Here is a 17,923-nt window from a genome sequence, read left to right on the forward strand (position 1 = left end):
CTACACAAACACACACAGCTCCCCTGTCTAAACACACTGCATCCACTACACATGGCATTTATATTTTGTGCATTTACCTTTAGAAATTGTTTTTATTTTCCAAAATGGTAAATGTACAGAATATCGGCAAATTATATCGGCTATCGGCCTGAAAGTTTACAGAATATCGGTATCGGTATCGGCTCTAAAAAATCAATATCGGTCGATCCCTAATATTTAGAGCCCTTATGAGTCGAGCTCTAAACATTGTGATCGTTCCAATTTATTCTTACATCTGCTGACCATTGTTCCATGGGACCACAGAGGCACAAAATTTCTCTCTGGGAAATCTTTCATGGGTGTGTGTGTGTGTATGTATGTATGTATATATACCGTATATACTCGAGTAAATTTTTTTGTGCTGAAAAACCCCAACTCGGCTTATACTCGAGTCACTGTCTGTATTATGGCAATTTACATTGCCATAATATAGACAATGGGGCTGTGTGCGGTTACTTACCTCTCCTGCAGCTCCTGTCAGCTCTCTCCTCCTGCGCGGCGGTCCGTTCAGCACCTCTGTCAGCTCCCAGTGTAAGTCTCGCGAGAGCCGCAGGGTCATAGTGCGGCTCTCGCGAGACTTACAGTGTTATCTGACAGAAGAGCTGCACGGACCGGCGCGGAGGAGAAGGGAGCTGACAGGAGCTGCAGGAGAGAAGTGCTCTCTGCCAGTCCCCCTCCTCCTCCTCCCCCCCCCCCCCCCCCCCGAACTGTCAATGCCACTGGACCACCAGGGAAGGAGAGCCCCCCTCCCTGCCATGTATCAAGCAGGGAGGGGGGACGAAAAAAAAATAAATTAATAAAATAGTTATAAAAATAAATAAATATAACAAAAAATAAATTAAAATAATAATAAAAAAAAATATTAAAAATGCCCACCCCCCACCAAGGCTCTGCATCTCTCTCACACACACACACACTCTGCATTCTCATACACACTGCATTCTCATACACACACTGCACTCGTACACACACACACTGTAAATAAATATTCAGTTAATATAATTTTTTTAGGATCTAATTTTATTTAGAAATTTACCAGTAGCTGCTGCATTTCCCACCCTAGTCTTATACTAGAGTCAATACGTTTTCCCAGTTTTTTGGGGTAAAATTAGGGGCCTCTGCTTATATTCGGGTCGGCTTATACTCGAGTATATACTATATGTGTGTGTGTGTGTGTGTGTGTGTGTGTATGTGTAGAAACAATCGCACTCCTGGGACTTGGTTGAAGTAGTAAAATTTAGCTTTTATTTATTCCATATAAAATATTTTTATATGGAATAAATAAAAGCTAAATTTTACTACTTCAACCAAGTCCCAGGAGTGCGATTGTTTCTACACCCATATCTACCTTTGCCACAACCAGCACCGGGCACTACAAATGTCTTCTTGGAGTGCAAGCTACTACGGTGTGTGTGTGTATGTATGTATATATATATATATATATATATATATATATATATATATATATATGTGTGTGTCTGTCTGTGTGTGTGTATATATATATATATATATATATATATATATATACACACACACAACAATGCACTGATAGAAATAAATATCTATATTGTTATTTTTTATCAGTACATTGCTATTAAGATACTTAATAAGTACTTAAAATAGATCAGTGCGGCTTTTGTTCGAATAGATTTCACAATGGGATGTACCAGCAATAATATCTCCAGAAACGCATGATATATGTAATTTAAAACTTTTGTGGCCTATAATTAAGCTATCTACTGGACTTTTCAAACTGCAGTGCCCTTTACTATGTGTCAACCATGTCTTCCCTTTGAAAATTATCTCTAGCACTTTTCTTAACGTTTGTTAAACAATAACTCATATTTATTTGAACATTTGGATTAGTAATTGCTAGTCTTTCATGTGGATGCAATACTGTCTGCATCCTTGATTGAATTGCAATAGTAATTATTTTTTCCTTATGTTTTTAATGAAATTAAATAGCGATGAAAATAAAATCTGCATATTTTGGGTGCTGTTTTATAGGTTTAAGCAATTTATCTCCAAAAATGTAATACTTTTGCTTTGCACAAAACTACAGTTCCTTTTATTTTTTTTTTCTAGGTTAATGGTCCAGATGGCATACTTCAGAATGGTAGCGTGGATGATGGAGTGGGTAAAACAAGCCAGTTATTGGGTGAGCTAAACTTTGAAGAAGATGAAGAAGATACCTATTATACAAAGGATCTTCCGGTCCATGCCTGCAGGTGAGCACTTTTGTGGCCAGTAAAGTAATTAGTGACATATTATGTTGTGTGATACTTAAAGGGACACTCCAGGCACCCAGACCACTTCTGCTCATTGGAGTGGTCTGGGTGCCAACTCCCACTACTCTTAAGCCTGCAAGTGTAATTATTGCAGTTTTTTATAAACTGCAATAATTACCTTGCAGGGTTAACTCCACCTCTAGTGGCTGTCTATTAGACAGCCACTAGAGGGAACTTCCTGCTCTATAGCACAGATTATCTGTGCTAGAGCGTCGCTGGACATCCTCACACTGTGTGAGGACCTCCAGCGTCGCTCAAATCCTCATAGGAAAGCATTGAAATTCGTTTTCAATGCTTTCCTATGGGGAGACCTAATGCGCATGCACATTAGGTCTCCTCGGCCGGTGGGCAGGATCATTCTCGCCAACCGGCTGACGGAGTAAGAAGGAGGAGCGGTGCAGAGGAGGAGACAGCGACAAGGGACATCGTCGCTGCCTCAGGTAAGTGACTGAAGGGGTTTTCACCCCTTCAGTAACTGGGGATTGGGGGGTGGGAGGGAGAGGGAACCTCCAGTGTCAGGAAAACTGTTTTCCTGGCACTAGAATTTCCCTTTAAAACATCCTTAGAGACACAATAGGCACCTTGACCTCTTCAATTCAATGAAATTGTCTGGGTGCCATGTCCCTGTAGTTTTAACCCTATAACTGAAAACATTGCTTTCATGCAAGAATGGCAATGTTTACTGCACATGGTTAAAATGCCTCTAGTGGCACACTGACCGCTACCAAAGACTTTTCTGTTGAAATAGTGGAGTGAAACTCAGCTAGTTCAGTCAGTTAATTTCATATGGGAAAGCAATGGATTGGCTGATATAAAGATTGATCTCCGCTGAGGAGGCAGGGCTGGCTGCAGAGAGAACACAGCGGCAAGGGAGAAGAGGTAAGTAAACTATATTTTTCATGCACTGGGGGAGCAAACTAAACTGCTGCATGACACTAGCTTTGTTCTCAGTGAGCAGTTCAGAGGTTTTGCTAAGATGTATTTAAACTAGGAGGGGGGGGGCAAAAGGGTGATAAAACATCAATCCAATTGTCCCCCAAAACAAGGACAGAAGGTGCCTGTAGCAAGTGTGTTAAAAAATGATAAGCTTAGAGTCATGTCTACAAATGCTCGCAGTTTAGGGAATAAGATCCATGAACTTGTGGCAATAATGGCAACTGATAGTGTAGATTTAGTCGCTGTTACTGAGACATGGTATAATGAAAAAAATGACTGGGACATAGCAATACCAGGGTACTCTTTATATAGAAAAGACAGGGAAGGCAAGAAAGGGGGAGGGGTGGCCCTGTATGTGAAGGATAGCATAAAATCTAGCCTAATAAAGGTTAGTGAGACGAACCTAGAGTCCATTTGGGTTACGTTAGAATTTGGTAATCACACAGTAGTTCGTGTAGGTGTGATTTATAGGCCCCCAGGACAAATTGAAGAGTTAGATAATCTACTAGTTGAAGAAATAGCTAAAATGACAATGAAGGGGGAAGTTACCATCATGGATGACTTTAATCTTCCTGATGTGAATTGGAAAACAAAAATAGCTACTTGTGCCAGAAGCACGCAAATTCTAAACTCCCTACTGGGATTGTCTCTAAAACAAGTCGTTGAGGAGCCAACTCGTAAAGAGGCCATACTAGATTTAGTGTTAACAAATGGAGATTTGGTATCAGATATTACTGTAGGTGAAAGTTTAGGATCCAGTGATCATCAGTCAGTGTGGTTTAATATAAGAACAGTGACTGAGTCACACCACACAAAAACAAAAGTTTTAGACTTTAGAAAAACAGACTTTTCTAAAATTAGAATATGTGTAAAGGAGTCATTATCAGACTGGAGCAACTTAAATGGAGTCCAAAATAAATGGGATTATTTAAAAGCTGCACTACTGAAGGCAACAGAAAATTGCATTAGGCTTGTCAGTAAAAGCAACAAATTCAAGAAACCACTGTGGTACTCCGCAGATGTGGCCAAAATAGTAAAAAACAAAAAGTTAGCATTTAGTAATTATAAAAAAAAAACCAGAGTGAGGAAGACAGAATGACCTATAAGATTAGGCAGAAAGAGGCTAAGCAATTTATAAGAGCTTCCAAATCACACACAGAAGAGAAAATAGCACAGTCAGTAAAAAAGGGGGACAAAACTTTTTTAGATGCATAAATGAGAAAAGAAAAGTAAAACAAGGATTAGTTAGATTAAAAACAAAAGAAGGAAGGTATGTAGATGAGGATAAAGGTCTAGCTGACTGCCTCAATGAATATTTTTGTTCGGTATTTACAGCTGAAAATGAAGGAAAGGGACCTCTGTTAAAAAAAAAGGATAAATGAGTCATTTATTACACGTGAGTTTACAGAGGAAGAGGTTCTATTTCAACTGTCAAAAGTAAAGACAAATAAGTCAATGGGACCTGATGGAATACACCCAAAGCTATTAAAAGAGCTTAGTGGTGTACTAGCAAAACCATTAACAGATTTATTTAACCAATCATTGATAACAGGAGTAGTCCCAGAAGATTGGAAGTTAGCGAATGTTGTGCCCATTCACAAGAAAGGTAATAGGGAGGAGTCGGGCAACTATAGGCCAGTAAGCCTTACTTCAGTAGTGGGGAAAGTGATGGAAACCATGTTAAAGGATAGGATTGTTGAACATCTAAAAACACATGGATTTCAAGATCAGAGACAACATGGGTTTACTTCAGGGAGATCATGCCAAACTAATCTTATTGATTTTTTTGATTGGGTAACTAAAATTATAGATCAGGGTGGTGCAGTAGACATTGCTTACCTAGATTTCAGTAAGGCTTTTGACACTGTTGCACATAGAAGGCTTATCAATAAACTACAATCTTTGAGTTTGGATTCCAATATTGTTGAATGGGTAAGGCAGTGGCTGAGCGACAGGCAACAGAGGGTTGTAGTCAATGGAGTATATTCGAAGCTTGGGCTTGTCACCAGTGGGGTACCTCAGGGATCTGTACTTGGACCCATTCTCTTTAATATTTTTATTAGTGATATTGCAGAAGGTCTTGATGGTAAGGTGTGTATTTTTGCGGATGATACTAAGATATGTAACAGGGTTGATCTTCCAGGAGGGATAAGCCAAATGGAAAATGATTTAGGTAAACTAGAAAAATGGTCAGTTGTGGCAACTGACATTTAATGTGGATAAGTGCAAGATAATGCATCTTGGACGTAAAAACCCAAGGGCAGAGTACAGAATATTTGATAGAGTCCTAACCTCAACATCTGAGGAAAGGGATTTAGGGGTGATTATTTCTGAGGACTTAAAGGTAGGCAGACAATGTAACAGAGCAGCAGGAAATGCTAGCAGAATGCTTGGTTGTATAGGGAGAGGTATTAGCAGTAGAAAGAGGGAAGTGCTCATGCCATTGTACAGAACACTGGTGAGACCTCACTTGGAGTACTGGAGACCATATCTTCAGAAGGATATTGATACCTTAGAGAGAGTTCAAAGAAGGGCTACTAAACTGGTTCATGGATTGCAGGATAAAACTTACCAGGAAAGGTTAAAGGATCTTAACATGTATAGCTTGGTGGAAAGACGAGACAGGGGGGATATGATAGAAACATTTAAATACATAAAGGGAATCAACACAGTAAAAGAGGAGACTATATTTAAAAGAAGAAAAACTACCACAACCAGAGGACATAGTCTAAAATTAGAAGGACAAAGGTTTAAAAATAATATCAGGAAGTATTACTTTACTGAGAGGGTAGTGGATGCATGGAATAGCCTTCCAGCTGAAGTGGTAGAGGTTAACACAGTAAAGGAGTTTAAGCATGGGTGGGATAGGCATAAGGCTATCCTAACTATAAGATAATGCCAGGGACTAATGAAAGTATTTAGAAAACTGGGCAGACTAGATGGGCCGAATGGTTCTTATCTGCCGTCACATTCTATGTTTCTATGTTTGGGAATACACATTTGTATTTGTATTCCTAACACTATAGTGTTCCTTAAATAGTGAGCTTCTCCTGTAACCTTATAGAAACATAGAAACATAGAATGTGACGGCAGATAAGAACCATTAGGCCCATCTAGTCTGCCCAGTTTTCGAAATACTTTCATTAGTCCCTGGCCTTATCTTATAGTTAGGATAGCCTTATGCCTATCCCACGCATGCTTAAACTCCTTTACTGTGTTAACCTCTACCACTTCAGCTGGAAGGCTATTCCATGCATCCACTACCCTCTCAGTAAAGTAATACTTCCTGATATTATTTTTAAACCTTTGTCCCTCTAATTTAAGACTATGTCCTCTTGTTGTGGTAGTTTTTCTTCTTTTAAATATAGTCTCCTCTTTTACTGTGTTGATTCCCTTTATGTATTTAAATGTTTCTATCATATCCCCCCTGTCTCGTCTTTCCTCCAAGCTATACATGTTAAGATCCTTTAACCTTTCCTGGTAAGTTTTATCCTGCAATCCATGAACCAGTTTAGTAGCCCTTCTTTGAACTCTCTCTAAGGTATCAATATCCTTCTGAAGATAGGGTCTCCAGTACTGTGTACAGTACTCCAAGTGAGGTCTCACCAGTGTTCTGTACAATGGCATGAGCACTTCCCTCTTTCTACTGCTAATACCTCTCCCTATACAACCAAGCATTCTGCTAGCATTTCCTGCTGCTCTATTACATTGTCTGCCTACCTTTAAGTCATCAGAAATAATCACCCCTAAATCCCTTTCCTTAGATGTTGCGGTTAGGACTCTTATCAAATATTCTGTACTCTGCCCTTGGGTTTTTACGTCCAAGATGCATTATCTTGCACTTATCCACATTAAATGTCAGTTGCCACAACTCTGACCATTTTTCTAGTTTACCTAAATCATTTGCCATTTGGCTTATCCCTCCTGGAACATCAACCCTGTTACATATCTTAGTATCATCCGCAAAAAGACACAACTTACCATCAAGACCTTCTGCAATATCACTAATAAAAATATTAAAGAGAATGGGTCCAAGTACAGATCCCTGAGGTACCCCACTGGTGACAAGCCCAAGCTTCGAATATACTCCATTGACTACAACCCTCTGTTGCCTGTCGCTCAGCCACTGCCTTACCCATTCAACAATATTGGAATCCAAACTCAAAGATTGTAGTTTATTGATAAGCCTTCTATGTGCAACAGTGTCAAAAGCCTTACTGAAATCTAGGTAAGCAATGTCTACAGCACCACCCTGATCTATAATTTTAGTTACCCAATCAAAAAAAATCAATAAGATTAGTTTGGCATGATCTCCCTGAAGTAAACCCATGTTGCCTCTGATCTTGAAATCCATGTGTTTTTAGATGTTCAACAATCCTATCCTTTAACATGGTTTCCATCACTTTCCCCACTACTGAAGTAAGGCTTACTGGCCTATAGTTGCCCGACTCCTCCCTATTACCTTTCTTGTGAATGGGCACAACATTCGCTAACTTCCAATCTTCTGGGACTACTCCTGTTATCAATGATTGGTTAAATAAATCTGTTAATGGTTTTGCTAGTACACCACTAAGCTCTTTTAATAGCTTTGGGTGTATTCCATCAGGTCCCATTGACTTATTTGTCTTTACTTTTGAGAGTTGAAATAGAACCTCTTCCTCTGTAAACTCGTGTAATAAATGACTCATTTATCCTTTTTCTTAACTGAGGTCCCTTTCCTTAATTTTCATCTGTAAATACCGAACAAAAATATTAATTGAGGCAGTCAGCTAGACCTTTATCCTCATCTACATACCTTCCTTCTTTTGTTTTTAATCTAACTAATCCTTGTTTTACTTTTCTTTTCTCATTTATGTATCTAAAAAAAGTTTTGTCCCCCTTTTTTACTGACTGCTATTTTCTCTTCTGTGTGTGCTTTGGAAGCTCTTATAACTTGCTTAGCCTCTTTCTGCCTAATCTTATAGGTCATTCTGTCTTCCTCACTCTGGGTTTTTTTATAATTACTAAATGCTAACTTTTTGTTTTTTACTATTTTGGCCACATCTGCGGAGTACCACAGTGGTTTCTTGAATTTTTTGCTTTTACTGACAAGCCTAATGCAATTTTCTGTTGCCTTCAGTAGTGCAACTTTTAAATAATCCCATTTCTTTTGGACTCCATTTAAATTGCTCCAGTCTAATAATGACTCCTTTACACATATTCTAATTTTAGAAAAGTCTGTTTTTCTAAAGTCTAAAACTTTTGTTTTTGTGTGGTGTGACTCAGTCACTGTTCTTATATTAAACCACACTGACTGATGATCACTGGATCCTAAACTTTCACCTACAGTAATATCTGATACCAAATCTCCATTTGTTAACACTAAATCTAGTATGGCCTCTTTACGAGTTGGCTCCTCAACGACTTGTTTTAGAGACAATCCCAGTAGGGAGTTTAGAATATGTGTGCTCCTGGCACAAGTAGCTATTTTTGTTTTCCAATTCACATCAGGAAGATTAAAGTCACCCATGATGATAACAACTTCCCCCTTCATTGTCATTTTAGCTATTTCTTCAACTAGTAGATTATCTTACTCTTCAATTTGTCCTGGGGGCCTATAAATCACACCTACACGAGTTACTGTGTGATTACCAAATTCTAACGTAACCCAAACAGACTCTATGTTCGCCTCACTAACCTTTATTAGGCTAGATTTTATGCTATCCTTTACATACAGGGCCACCCCTCCCCCTTTCTTTCCTTCCCTGTCTTTTCTATATAAAGAGTACCCTGGTATTGCTATGTCCCAGTCATTTTTTTCATTATACCATGTCTCAGTAACAGCGACTAAATCTACTCTATCAGTTGCCATTATTGCCACAAGTTCATGGATCTTATTCCCTAAACTGCGAGCATTTGTAGACATGACTCTAAGCTTATCATTTTTAACACACTTGCTACAGGCACCTTCTGTCCTTGTTTTGGGGGACAATTGGATTGATGTTTTATCACCCTTTTGCCCCCCCCCCCCAATCCTAGTTTAAATACATCCTAGCAAAACCTCTGAACTGCTCACTGAGAACATTTGTTCCCTTTTGAGAAAGATGCAAACCATCTTTTTTGTACAGTTTATTTCCATTCCAAACAGAGCTACCATGAGCAATAAAGCCAAATCCTTGCTCCCGACACCATTCACCAAGCCACAAGTTAAAGTCCCTAATACGCATCCGCCTGTCGTTCTGAGTGTTATGCACAGGCAGAACTTCAGAGAATGACAGTGTGGAAGCAACCTGCCGTATATCATTGGCAAAAACACTAAAAACTTCCTTAACCTCTGAAACCTCATTGCAAGCCAAGTCATTTCTCCCTAAATGGACAAGTACATCCAATTCCTCTTCCTGCTTTGCTTGTTTAACAATATTACAGATACGTCTCCTGTCTCTGTGAGCAGTAGCTCCGGGAAGACACCTCACAAGACCACCATTGTCCATCTCCACACCACTTATGATGGAATCCCCCAACAACAACTGCTTTCTATTAGGCCTCACCATAGCCTTCAAGCCTCTCTGCACAACACCACTAGCATCAATGCCTCTCTCCACAACACCACTAGCCTCAGTGCTTCTCTCAACAACACCACTAGCCTCAATGCCTCTCTGCACAACACCACTAGCCTCAGTGCTTCTCTGCACAACACCACTAGCCTCAGTGCCTCTCTGCACAACACCACTAGCCTCAGTGCCTCTCTGCACAACACCACTAGCCTCAGTGCCTCTCTGCACAACACCACTAGCCTCAGTGCCTCTCTGCACAACACCACTAGCCTCAGTGCCTCTCTGCACAACACCACTAGCCTCAGTGCCTCTCTGCACAACACCACTAGCCTCAGTGCCTCTCTGCACGACACCACTACACTCTGAAAGTGCAGAAAATGAATTATGTAGAGCAACAGACTGTGCAATATGCCTTTTAGGAGATATGTTTGCTAACTGTCCTTTGTTTCATGCTTAAGTGTAGGTCGGTATCTTTAAAAAAAAAATAAAAAATAATTCATGCTATGCTAATGCATATTTTCTTTTAAAGCTATTGTGGGATTCATGACCCTGCCTGTGTTGTCTACTGCAACACCAGCAAGAAATGGTTCTGTAATGGACGTGGAAACACCTCTGGCAGGTATGTGTGTGTGTGTGTGTGTATATATACCTATATATGTGTGTGTGTGTGTGTGTGTGTGTGTGTAATAAACCTCAACTAAATGAAGTGTCATTTGCTTCATAGGTTGGAAAACGCATTCCAACTGCATCCACATTGCTGCTTGGTTAGGTTGTCTTTCTTTATTAAAATATAAAAGATTAACGCCTTAAAGGCATCCGTGGTATAGGGTGTAGCAGTGCCATGTACGCACTTCATGATGAAGCTGTACTGCAAAGCCTGCAGATTTTACAATTAAAGTTCAATGTATTTGTAGAAAAAGACCCACAAATATTTAGCAGTAAAAAAAAATGTAGGTACGCAAACAATTTTAAATAAAGTGTCAGTGCATGAAAAGTGACATGGCATAATGATATCCCAGTAATATACAAGTAAAGATCTATAAGTAAGAGAACAGTTTTTAAAAAATCACACTGTGAGAAAACACAAACTCTTATGTGACAAAGCAGGATAAAATTGCACTCTCTTTGTGTAGTATGTCACAAGGATCTAAAATACATAAGCATAAAAATAGACCTAGTGCAACATAGTCACAATAAAATATAAAATGTGGTGCTCTGTAAGAAATACACTCACAATTGAGGAGTGGTTATAGTACCACTCCAAACTATCCGGCACAGGGAGGATCCGACCCTTGAGATCGTTGGATCCTAACATGGGTTAAACAAATTCACCACCAACCGGAAGTATAAAAGTTGAAAGCTTTATTATTCACAATAATTGAAAAGTAAAACAGTAAAATCTCACTGCACTCAATGTAGACCAAAGGTTCTGGGTGTTGAAGAGCATACAATCTGCGCATCCTCTCTGTAACTCCCAGCTGGTCGCAATCTCACTGCACGTGCAGGAACTTGCGGGTTTCACCCCGCATCTCTGGGCTTTCTCAAGCATAAAAGAAATCTCCCACGGCGAGGGTGACTGAACATCACACCTTTTTAAAGTGCCCATGTCCATACATAAAATAATGTTCTTTATGCTATCTGCAATTATTCCAATAGTGCTCAGAGACCATATACATATGCACAGTTTCCATAACCTTACAACATAAGGAAAACAAAAGGGGAATACTCTTAAGTACTCGCCATATATCACATCTTATGAACTCTACAAAGATCAATAAACATAAAAATAAAGTGTACAGAATATTAAAAAATAAATAAAACCATAAAAAAGGGGCATATTGTCTAAAAATCGAATGGCTACACAACAATCTAAAATGGGGAATAAAGCCTTTAAGAGGAACCATAAAAAATCTATATTGAGACCGGCCAGGGCTAGAGCTTCCAAGTTAAACACCCACCGCATTTCCTCTTGGCCAATTTTCTTAATAAAATTCCCCCTCTCCAGTCTTTAAAAAGTTTTTAATCCCTATAAAGAGCAAGCCTGTAGGATCCTGGTTATGTACTTGTTGGAAGTGGTCTGAAACACTATGACTAGTTACCCCTTCGTGTATATTATATACATGTTCGCGTATTATTTTATATAGTGGTCGTGTGGTTCTTCCAATGTACTGCAATTTACACGGGCACTGTAAAAAATAGATATTATTGCTGTGATGTAATATGTTCTCTAATAGTGTACTCGGTCTTTGTTCTTTCTGATTGAAACTCGTGATGTACCCCATTTCCTATTTGTTGTATGTTCCTACAGCCTAAACACATCTTGCACCTATAAAATCCTGTGAGTTCCCCAAACCAATTATTTGTTATATGTTTAGGTTTCTCTCTCAGATAGCTACTAACTAAAGAATTCTTAAAATTAGGAGCCCCTTTGAAAGTGATACAAGGTTTTTCGGGTAGTGATTCACCTTAATCCTTATCCGCTTTAAGAATAGGCCAGTACTTTATTAATATGTTTAATTGATCTGTGTTGGGTATTATAGTCGAACACAAAAACATCACTGGGGGTTACGTGAACACCAGAGTTGTCCTTATATAGTAGCTCCAGTTATGATTTTTCATTAACTTCATCCCAGGCTCTTCCCAGGATATACTCAGGATACTTCTTTATCTAGTAGTTTCTGGGTTTGTGTTTGGAATGTACTCTCCTCCGTGCAATTACGCCTTAGTCCAAGTAATTGTCCCTTCGGGATGTTAAGCCATGGGAAATAGCCTCCACTACTATACATGACATAACCAATAGTGTCAACTTTCTTAAAGAAAGTCATTGTTTTACGTGATTCCCCCTCCACATAAATATTTAAATCCATTTCCATTTAAATCTATTTCCACGGGACTTATAGTACTATTCAGCTGGGTGCCCCAGTCGTCATTAAGAAAATTTTAAAAGTCCTCAATGCCCTCCCAAATAAAAAAACAAACAAATAACAAGACACATAGGCAATTACATGTGCACCCCAGCCTATGGTCTCCGTAAATAATTGTCTCTTCCCAATGTGCTATAAAAATAGTTGTATTGCTAGGTGCATATCTAGTTATTTAGTGTCCAACTTATACAATCAATTAAAAAGTAAATTTGGGCAGAAGATGGAGACTGATCTTTGGTAAAAAAAATTGCTTAATGGCCATCCAGCCTTTTTCATGTGGGATGCAATTAAATATTTAGCAGTACATTTCAACAGAAATTGGTCATTTCTGTGCATTGTGAAAAGACTCAAAATTGGACATATTAAAGGGCCACTCCGGACACCTTAAGAACTTAATCACAATAAAGTTTTCATGGTGTGAATTTCATCTGGTTTATGTCCAAGGCTTCAGTCACACTCTCAGCCTATCTGTAGCTCCCTATTGTGAAAAGGGTACTTCTTTTTTTTGTTGTAAATCTTTCTTTTATTATGGCATATGCGTTATGGGGTACAAATTAGAAAGAGGAGGCATTGTGGGGTAAGACAAGTTGATGATAACAAGGTGGTGGGCAATACACCTCTAAGAAAGACTGCCATATTTTTTTTGTTTTTTTAGAACGTCATGTAAACAGGTTTATACAAGCTTGGTTAATAAAATAAAAATTAGAATAACAATAAAAGTAATTATTGCTTAACAGTGCTAGAACAGTTACATCGATGTAGTCCTAATGTACCAACATGTCTTACAAAGTAGTAGTAGCTAGTCAGTATAAGATTCAGAGGGAGGTCATTAATATGAAAAGAACATGCTAGTAATCATTGCTTACGGAACATAACATGCTAGAGTAGTTAGAGCGGATACAGTAGTATTAAGTTTTCTCCCATGCTGGACTGCTTTATTGTATGTTGAAGTAAGTCGCTTTATCTAAATAGCTGTGTAAGGCAACATAGGAGTTAAAATAGATGCAGGTATAAGACAAGTAACAATAATGACCTCGTTTGGCATGCGGTAGCATGGCTGCAGGATCGATAGGCAAGCTTTAAGTTATTGAAGCACACATAGAGCATGTTCATTTCGGTTAGTTACAATCAGCAGGAAATCTTATGTTTGCAATAGCTTTGAACATTAATACGTATGCACAGGTAAATCTGCTTGTATTCATATGTCTATCGTTGTATCTAGATCGCTCGGCATGTGTAAGGTTTGGTGGAAGGCAGTAGGTAGCAACATATTTAAAGGTACATGTACCGTGTATGTAGGTGGTTGATCGTCATGTTGGGGCATACATTCATACACAGGGTAGTGAGACAAGCAGGTATATTGCAAGCCTCTAATCTCATCTATGCGTGTGAAGGTGTATGACATTATGCGTTGCCTAGCCGTTGTATATGTATGTATGTATGACATATTTAAACATGGAAACTAACAGTTAACTTGGAGGTGAAGTTACAAACAGAAGTCCAGCAAAGAGAGGTCGTGTAGCTGAGCAGGTAATGTCCCAACAGTCCGTAGCCAGGTGTGGTGGTAGTGAGACTGTCTGCTAGGGGGGTTAGTTCAGCCTATACCGCTGCTGGGTGGTGCAGCCGTGCACGTCTGAGGAGTGGGAAAGATGGCCCCAGCAGCTTGTGAGATCCACAGGGGTACGGCTTGGTGCAGCCCCAGGCCTCCGTGAAGGCCCTCACCTGTGTTCCACTGACAGTTACTCAAGGAGGCCGGGTCATCCCTTCTGCGGGCGCCATGTGGGGCTCTGGTGTTCTGCCGCCGCCAGCGGCGGGTGAGCCTCTGACGGTGTGGTCGGTGTTTTGGAGTCCGCAGACCATGTGGTCTTCAGCCTGGGAAGGCATTGTGGGCGGCCTGCAGTGCCGCGTCTCTGTCGTTGGTCGAGCTTTGGGCCTTGAGGCACATCTTTGGGCCTTGTAGAGACTCCGCCGCCGTGGTGAGGTGGTTTGGAGTGCGTGTTTGGCTTCACCCGTCTCCTCCGCCACTTGTCGGTGTGTGACTCAGGAGCTGTCCGGCAGAACAAGCTTGGTGCGTGGTGGGGAGGGTGCGGTGGGTCAGGCAGTGGTTGCACGTCGTGGTTTGCTCTCAAGCCTCGCCCAGAAGGCTGTGAATAGCTTGTCGATGCGGACCTCCAGCGGCTCCATTAGGTCCCATGTGGTGAGGGTCCGTGCGGAGTCCGCCATCTTGGCAGCAGCTGCGCAGAGTGGCTGTCGTTTTCGGGTTACCCCGTCGTCGTTTGGCAGCAGGTAATGGTGAGCTGGGACCGGGATAACCCCCACCGGTCCATTGGGGGGGAACGTGGGATTAGTCTCTGTCTGGAAGCCGTCGTTGGCGACGGAGGAGCGGCCGCCTCCTCCACGCCGGCCATGCTTGTAGGCCTCCGGGTCACTTTGCCGGGTGTTCTGCAATCGGTACCTGATGTGTGGTACCAATGCGTAGCCCTCATCAGCAGTCGTCTGTAGGTGGCCCATTTGTCGGGTTTTGATATTGATTTTCGGCATTTGATCCGACAGATTTGTTGTTTGGAGCGGGAGCAGCTTTGTCCTGCACCCGCTCGGCTCTGCGTCCAGGCCACGCTCCCGGGTACTTATTTTGTAATCTTTTTAAAATGGGGAGATATTGATATGCTGAAAGAGTCAGCTGACAATCAGCCTATCTAGTGCCAAGAATTCCTTTTACTTGAAGGCTTTGGCATTGACTGGAAGTGCAGTGGCAGAATGATTGGCTCCTGGCTTGTAGACTTTTGCGTTAAAATGTTCCATAACGGTTTGACCCCTTCGGTAAGTTGTTGCCCGGGCCTGCTGTAACAATACAGCAATATAGGTTTTAAGGTGCCCAAAGTGTCTCTTAAAATATCTCAGGGTGTCTACTTTTTCAAATGGTATACCATGATAGGAGTAAAGTACAGTTGAGGACTACTAATTTGTCCTAAAAATTTGTCCACAAAATATTATATTAAAAAATAGTAATAATTGTAAATTGGTTAAAACTGAAAATGTGAAAGCTGTAATTGGTATGTCTGTAGTTTGACTCCATATGTTAGTGTGATCTTATAAGGCATTTTGCACTAAGTGGATCTGTCTTGATATTTGTGGGGGGTGGAGTTACATCGCCCCATTCCTCCTCCACCCGTCCACATGCAATATTGTGTAATGTATACATATAGGGTCAATATTGTGTAATGTATACATAGAGAGCAATGTCTATATTATAAAGTAATCTATGAGTGCACTTATAGAGAAAGCTTTACATTTATGGTGGCACAAACACATAAAGTTTCATGAAATTAGTTTTAGCTGTATTTAGAAAAGAAGCAGTCTGTTTTCAAAGAAACGGAAGCATATAAAATGATCTTTATTCTTTAAGTTGAACTCTTTTCAGCGAAGTGTAATTCCTCAATTTCTTTTCAGCCATATTGTAAATCATCTAGTCAGAGCCAAGTGTAAGGAGGTAACTCTGCACAAAGACGGGCCTCTGGGAGAAACTGTATTGGAATGCTACAACTGTGGGTGTCGCAACGTGTTTCTCCTTGGATTCATACCTGCTAAGGCTGATTCTGTGGTTGTGCTACTTTGCAGGTATGTGAACTAGTAAGCATTCTGAGGAGATTATATATATTTTTTTTAAATAATTTTTTTTTTGTTTTTAGCCCTGTTTTTCCTCTCTATATTTTGTATATTTGTAGGTTTATACTTTTGTATTGCTGAACTTTTACATACTGAGTTTGCAATTCAGTCGATTACTGTTTCTTTAAAATTATTCACACTGCATAACATGTCTACTGAGGTGAACTGCCTTTTTCAAAAGTAACTTTGTAACTGTCTGCTTAATTTGCAAAAAATCGGTCACTGCTCTGCTGGCAGTGTAGTGGCTAAGAGGGTCCAGGGGAAGGTGATTTATTCTTACCTGAATCTGTCCCTCGCAGCCATCTTCTTCCTGCTGGTCTGCTTCAGCTGCCAAAAGCCCACGTTAGCACCGTACTCTAGCGCATGCAGGAGAGTACAATACTTGATGTCTATGGCGGATCCTCCGATAGAGCCTTTTTCCCTTCAGCCATCACTAGTGGCGGCTAAGGATGTAAGGAAGGTACTAAGACAAAATATTCCTTACTTTGTCATAATGACGGAGTTGGAATTCAGTTAAAGTCCAACACAGTCAATGGGAGTTTTTTTAGAAAGATTTTTTTTTTTTTTTTTGTGAACTACTTTTTTTTGGATGAGGATGACAGTGGTTTTTAAGAGAACAACTCTATTTCAAAGATAAACTTCTGTTTTTTTTCCCTTTGTGTAAAGGCAACCTTGTGCTAGTCAAAGCAGTTTGAAGGATATCAATTGGGACAGCTCCCAGTGGCAACCTCTGATTCAGGACCGTTGCTTCCTCTCTTGGCTTGTTAAAATACCGTCTGAGCAGGAGCAACTCCGCGCTCGCCAGATCACAGCCCAGCAAATCAATAAACTGGAGGAACTGTGGAAGGTATCTTACTTTTTATTATTGGTTTGTTGCTGAATGTTGAAAACTCTAATGTTTAAACTGTTAAGAGGTGCAATTTTATTGCCTCGCTGACTATGTTGAACTGAAAAATTCTGCTTGTAGATAATATCTGTATTGCCAGGGTTTAGATCAAAGTAAGGCTCCAAGGTGGTTATAGACCCAACTTATGCATTTTTGAAAAATATATTAAACTCTAATACTCACCTTTGTGTCTAGTGTCTGAAATATCCCAAGTTCTTCCATGATTTTACTGTGGGAGGTTTACAGAGCACACATGCGGTTCTTGTCTGTGCTCCATGCTTCCATATGTACAAATCTTTCTGGTCTGGAGTAGATTCTGGTGTAAATTCATTATTGCAGCTGAATTGTTTGAGTCCTCTTGGTTTTCTGTGGGATTTGCTTCCTCTTTGTATTTGGTAGTACCAGAGGAACTATCACTGCTGGGATTATTGCGCAACCCAGTAGGCAACTCAAAGTTAGCAATGAGCTCTGTCATTTATATTTTCTCTATTCAGTACATGTCAAATGCAAAGGTGTCACAACACATCTTTGCATACAGTCTAAGCCAGGGATGCCCAAAAGGTAGATTCCCAGATGTTGCAGATCAACTCTCGTGATGCTTTGTATGCCTTTTAGAATACCTATAGATTGACCAAGCATCATGGAAGCTGC

The 17,923-nt window shown here is 40.2% G+C and overlaps 1 protein-coding gene across 1 annotated transcript in view; it reads left to right on the plus strand.

Moving 5' to 3' along the window:
- UPF1 (UPF1 RNA helicase and ATPase) overlaps positions 1-17,923 on the plus strand; it is a 51,931-nt gene that overhangs the window by 12,462 nt on the left and 21,546 nt on the right. The window contains exons 2-5 of the mRNA XM_063455390.1: positions 2,125-2,267; positions 10,326-10,415; positions 16,171-16,338; positions 17,053-17,233. Of these exons, the coding sequence (XP_063311460.1) occupies positions 2,125-2,267; positions 10,326-10,415; positions 16,171-16,338; positions 17,053-17,233 (582 nt within the window). The remainder of the gene's footprint in view (positions 1-2,124; positions 2,268-10,325; positions 10,416-16,170; positions 16,339-17,052; positions 17,234-17,923) is intronic.

This window comes from Pelobates fuscus, chromosome 5, assembly GCF_036172605.1.
Source record: "Pelobates fuscus isolate aPelFus1 chromosome 5, aPelFus1.pri, whole genome shotgun sequence".
Taxonomy (NCBI): domain Eukaryota; kingdom Metazoa; phylum Chordata; class Amphibia; order Anura; family Pelobatidae; genus Pelobates; species Pelobates fuscus.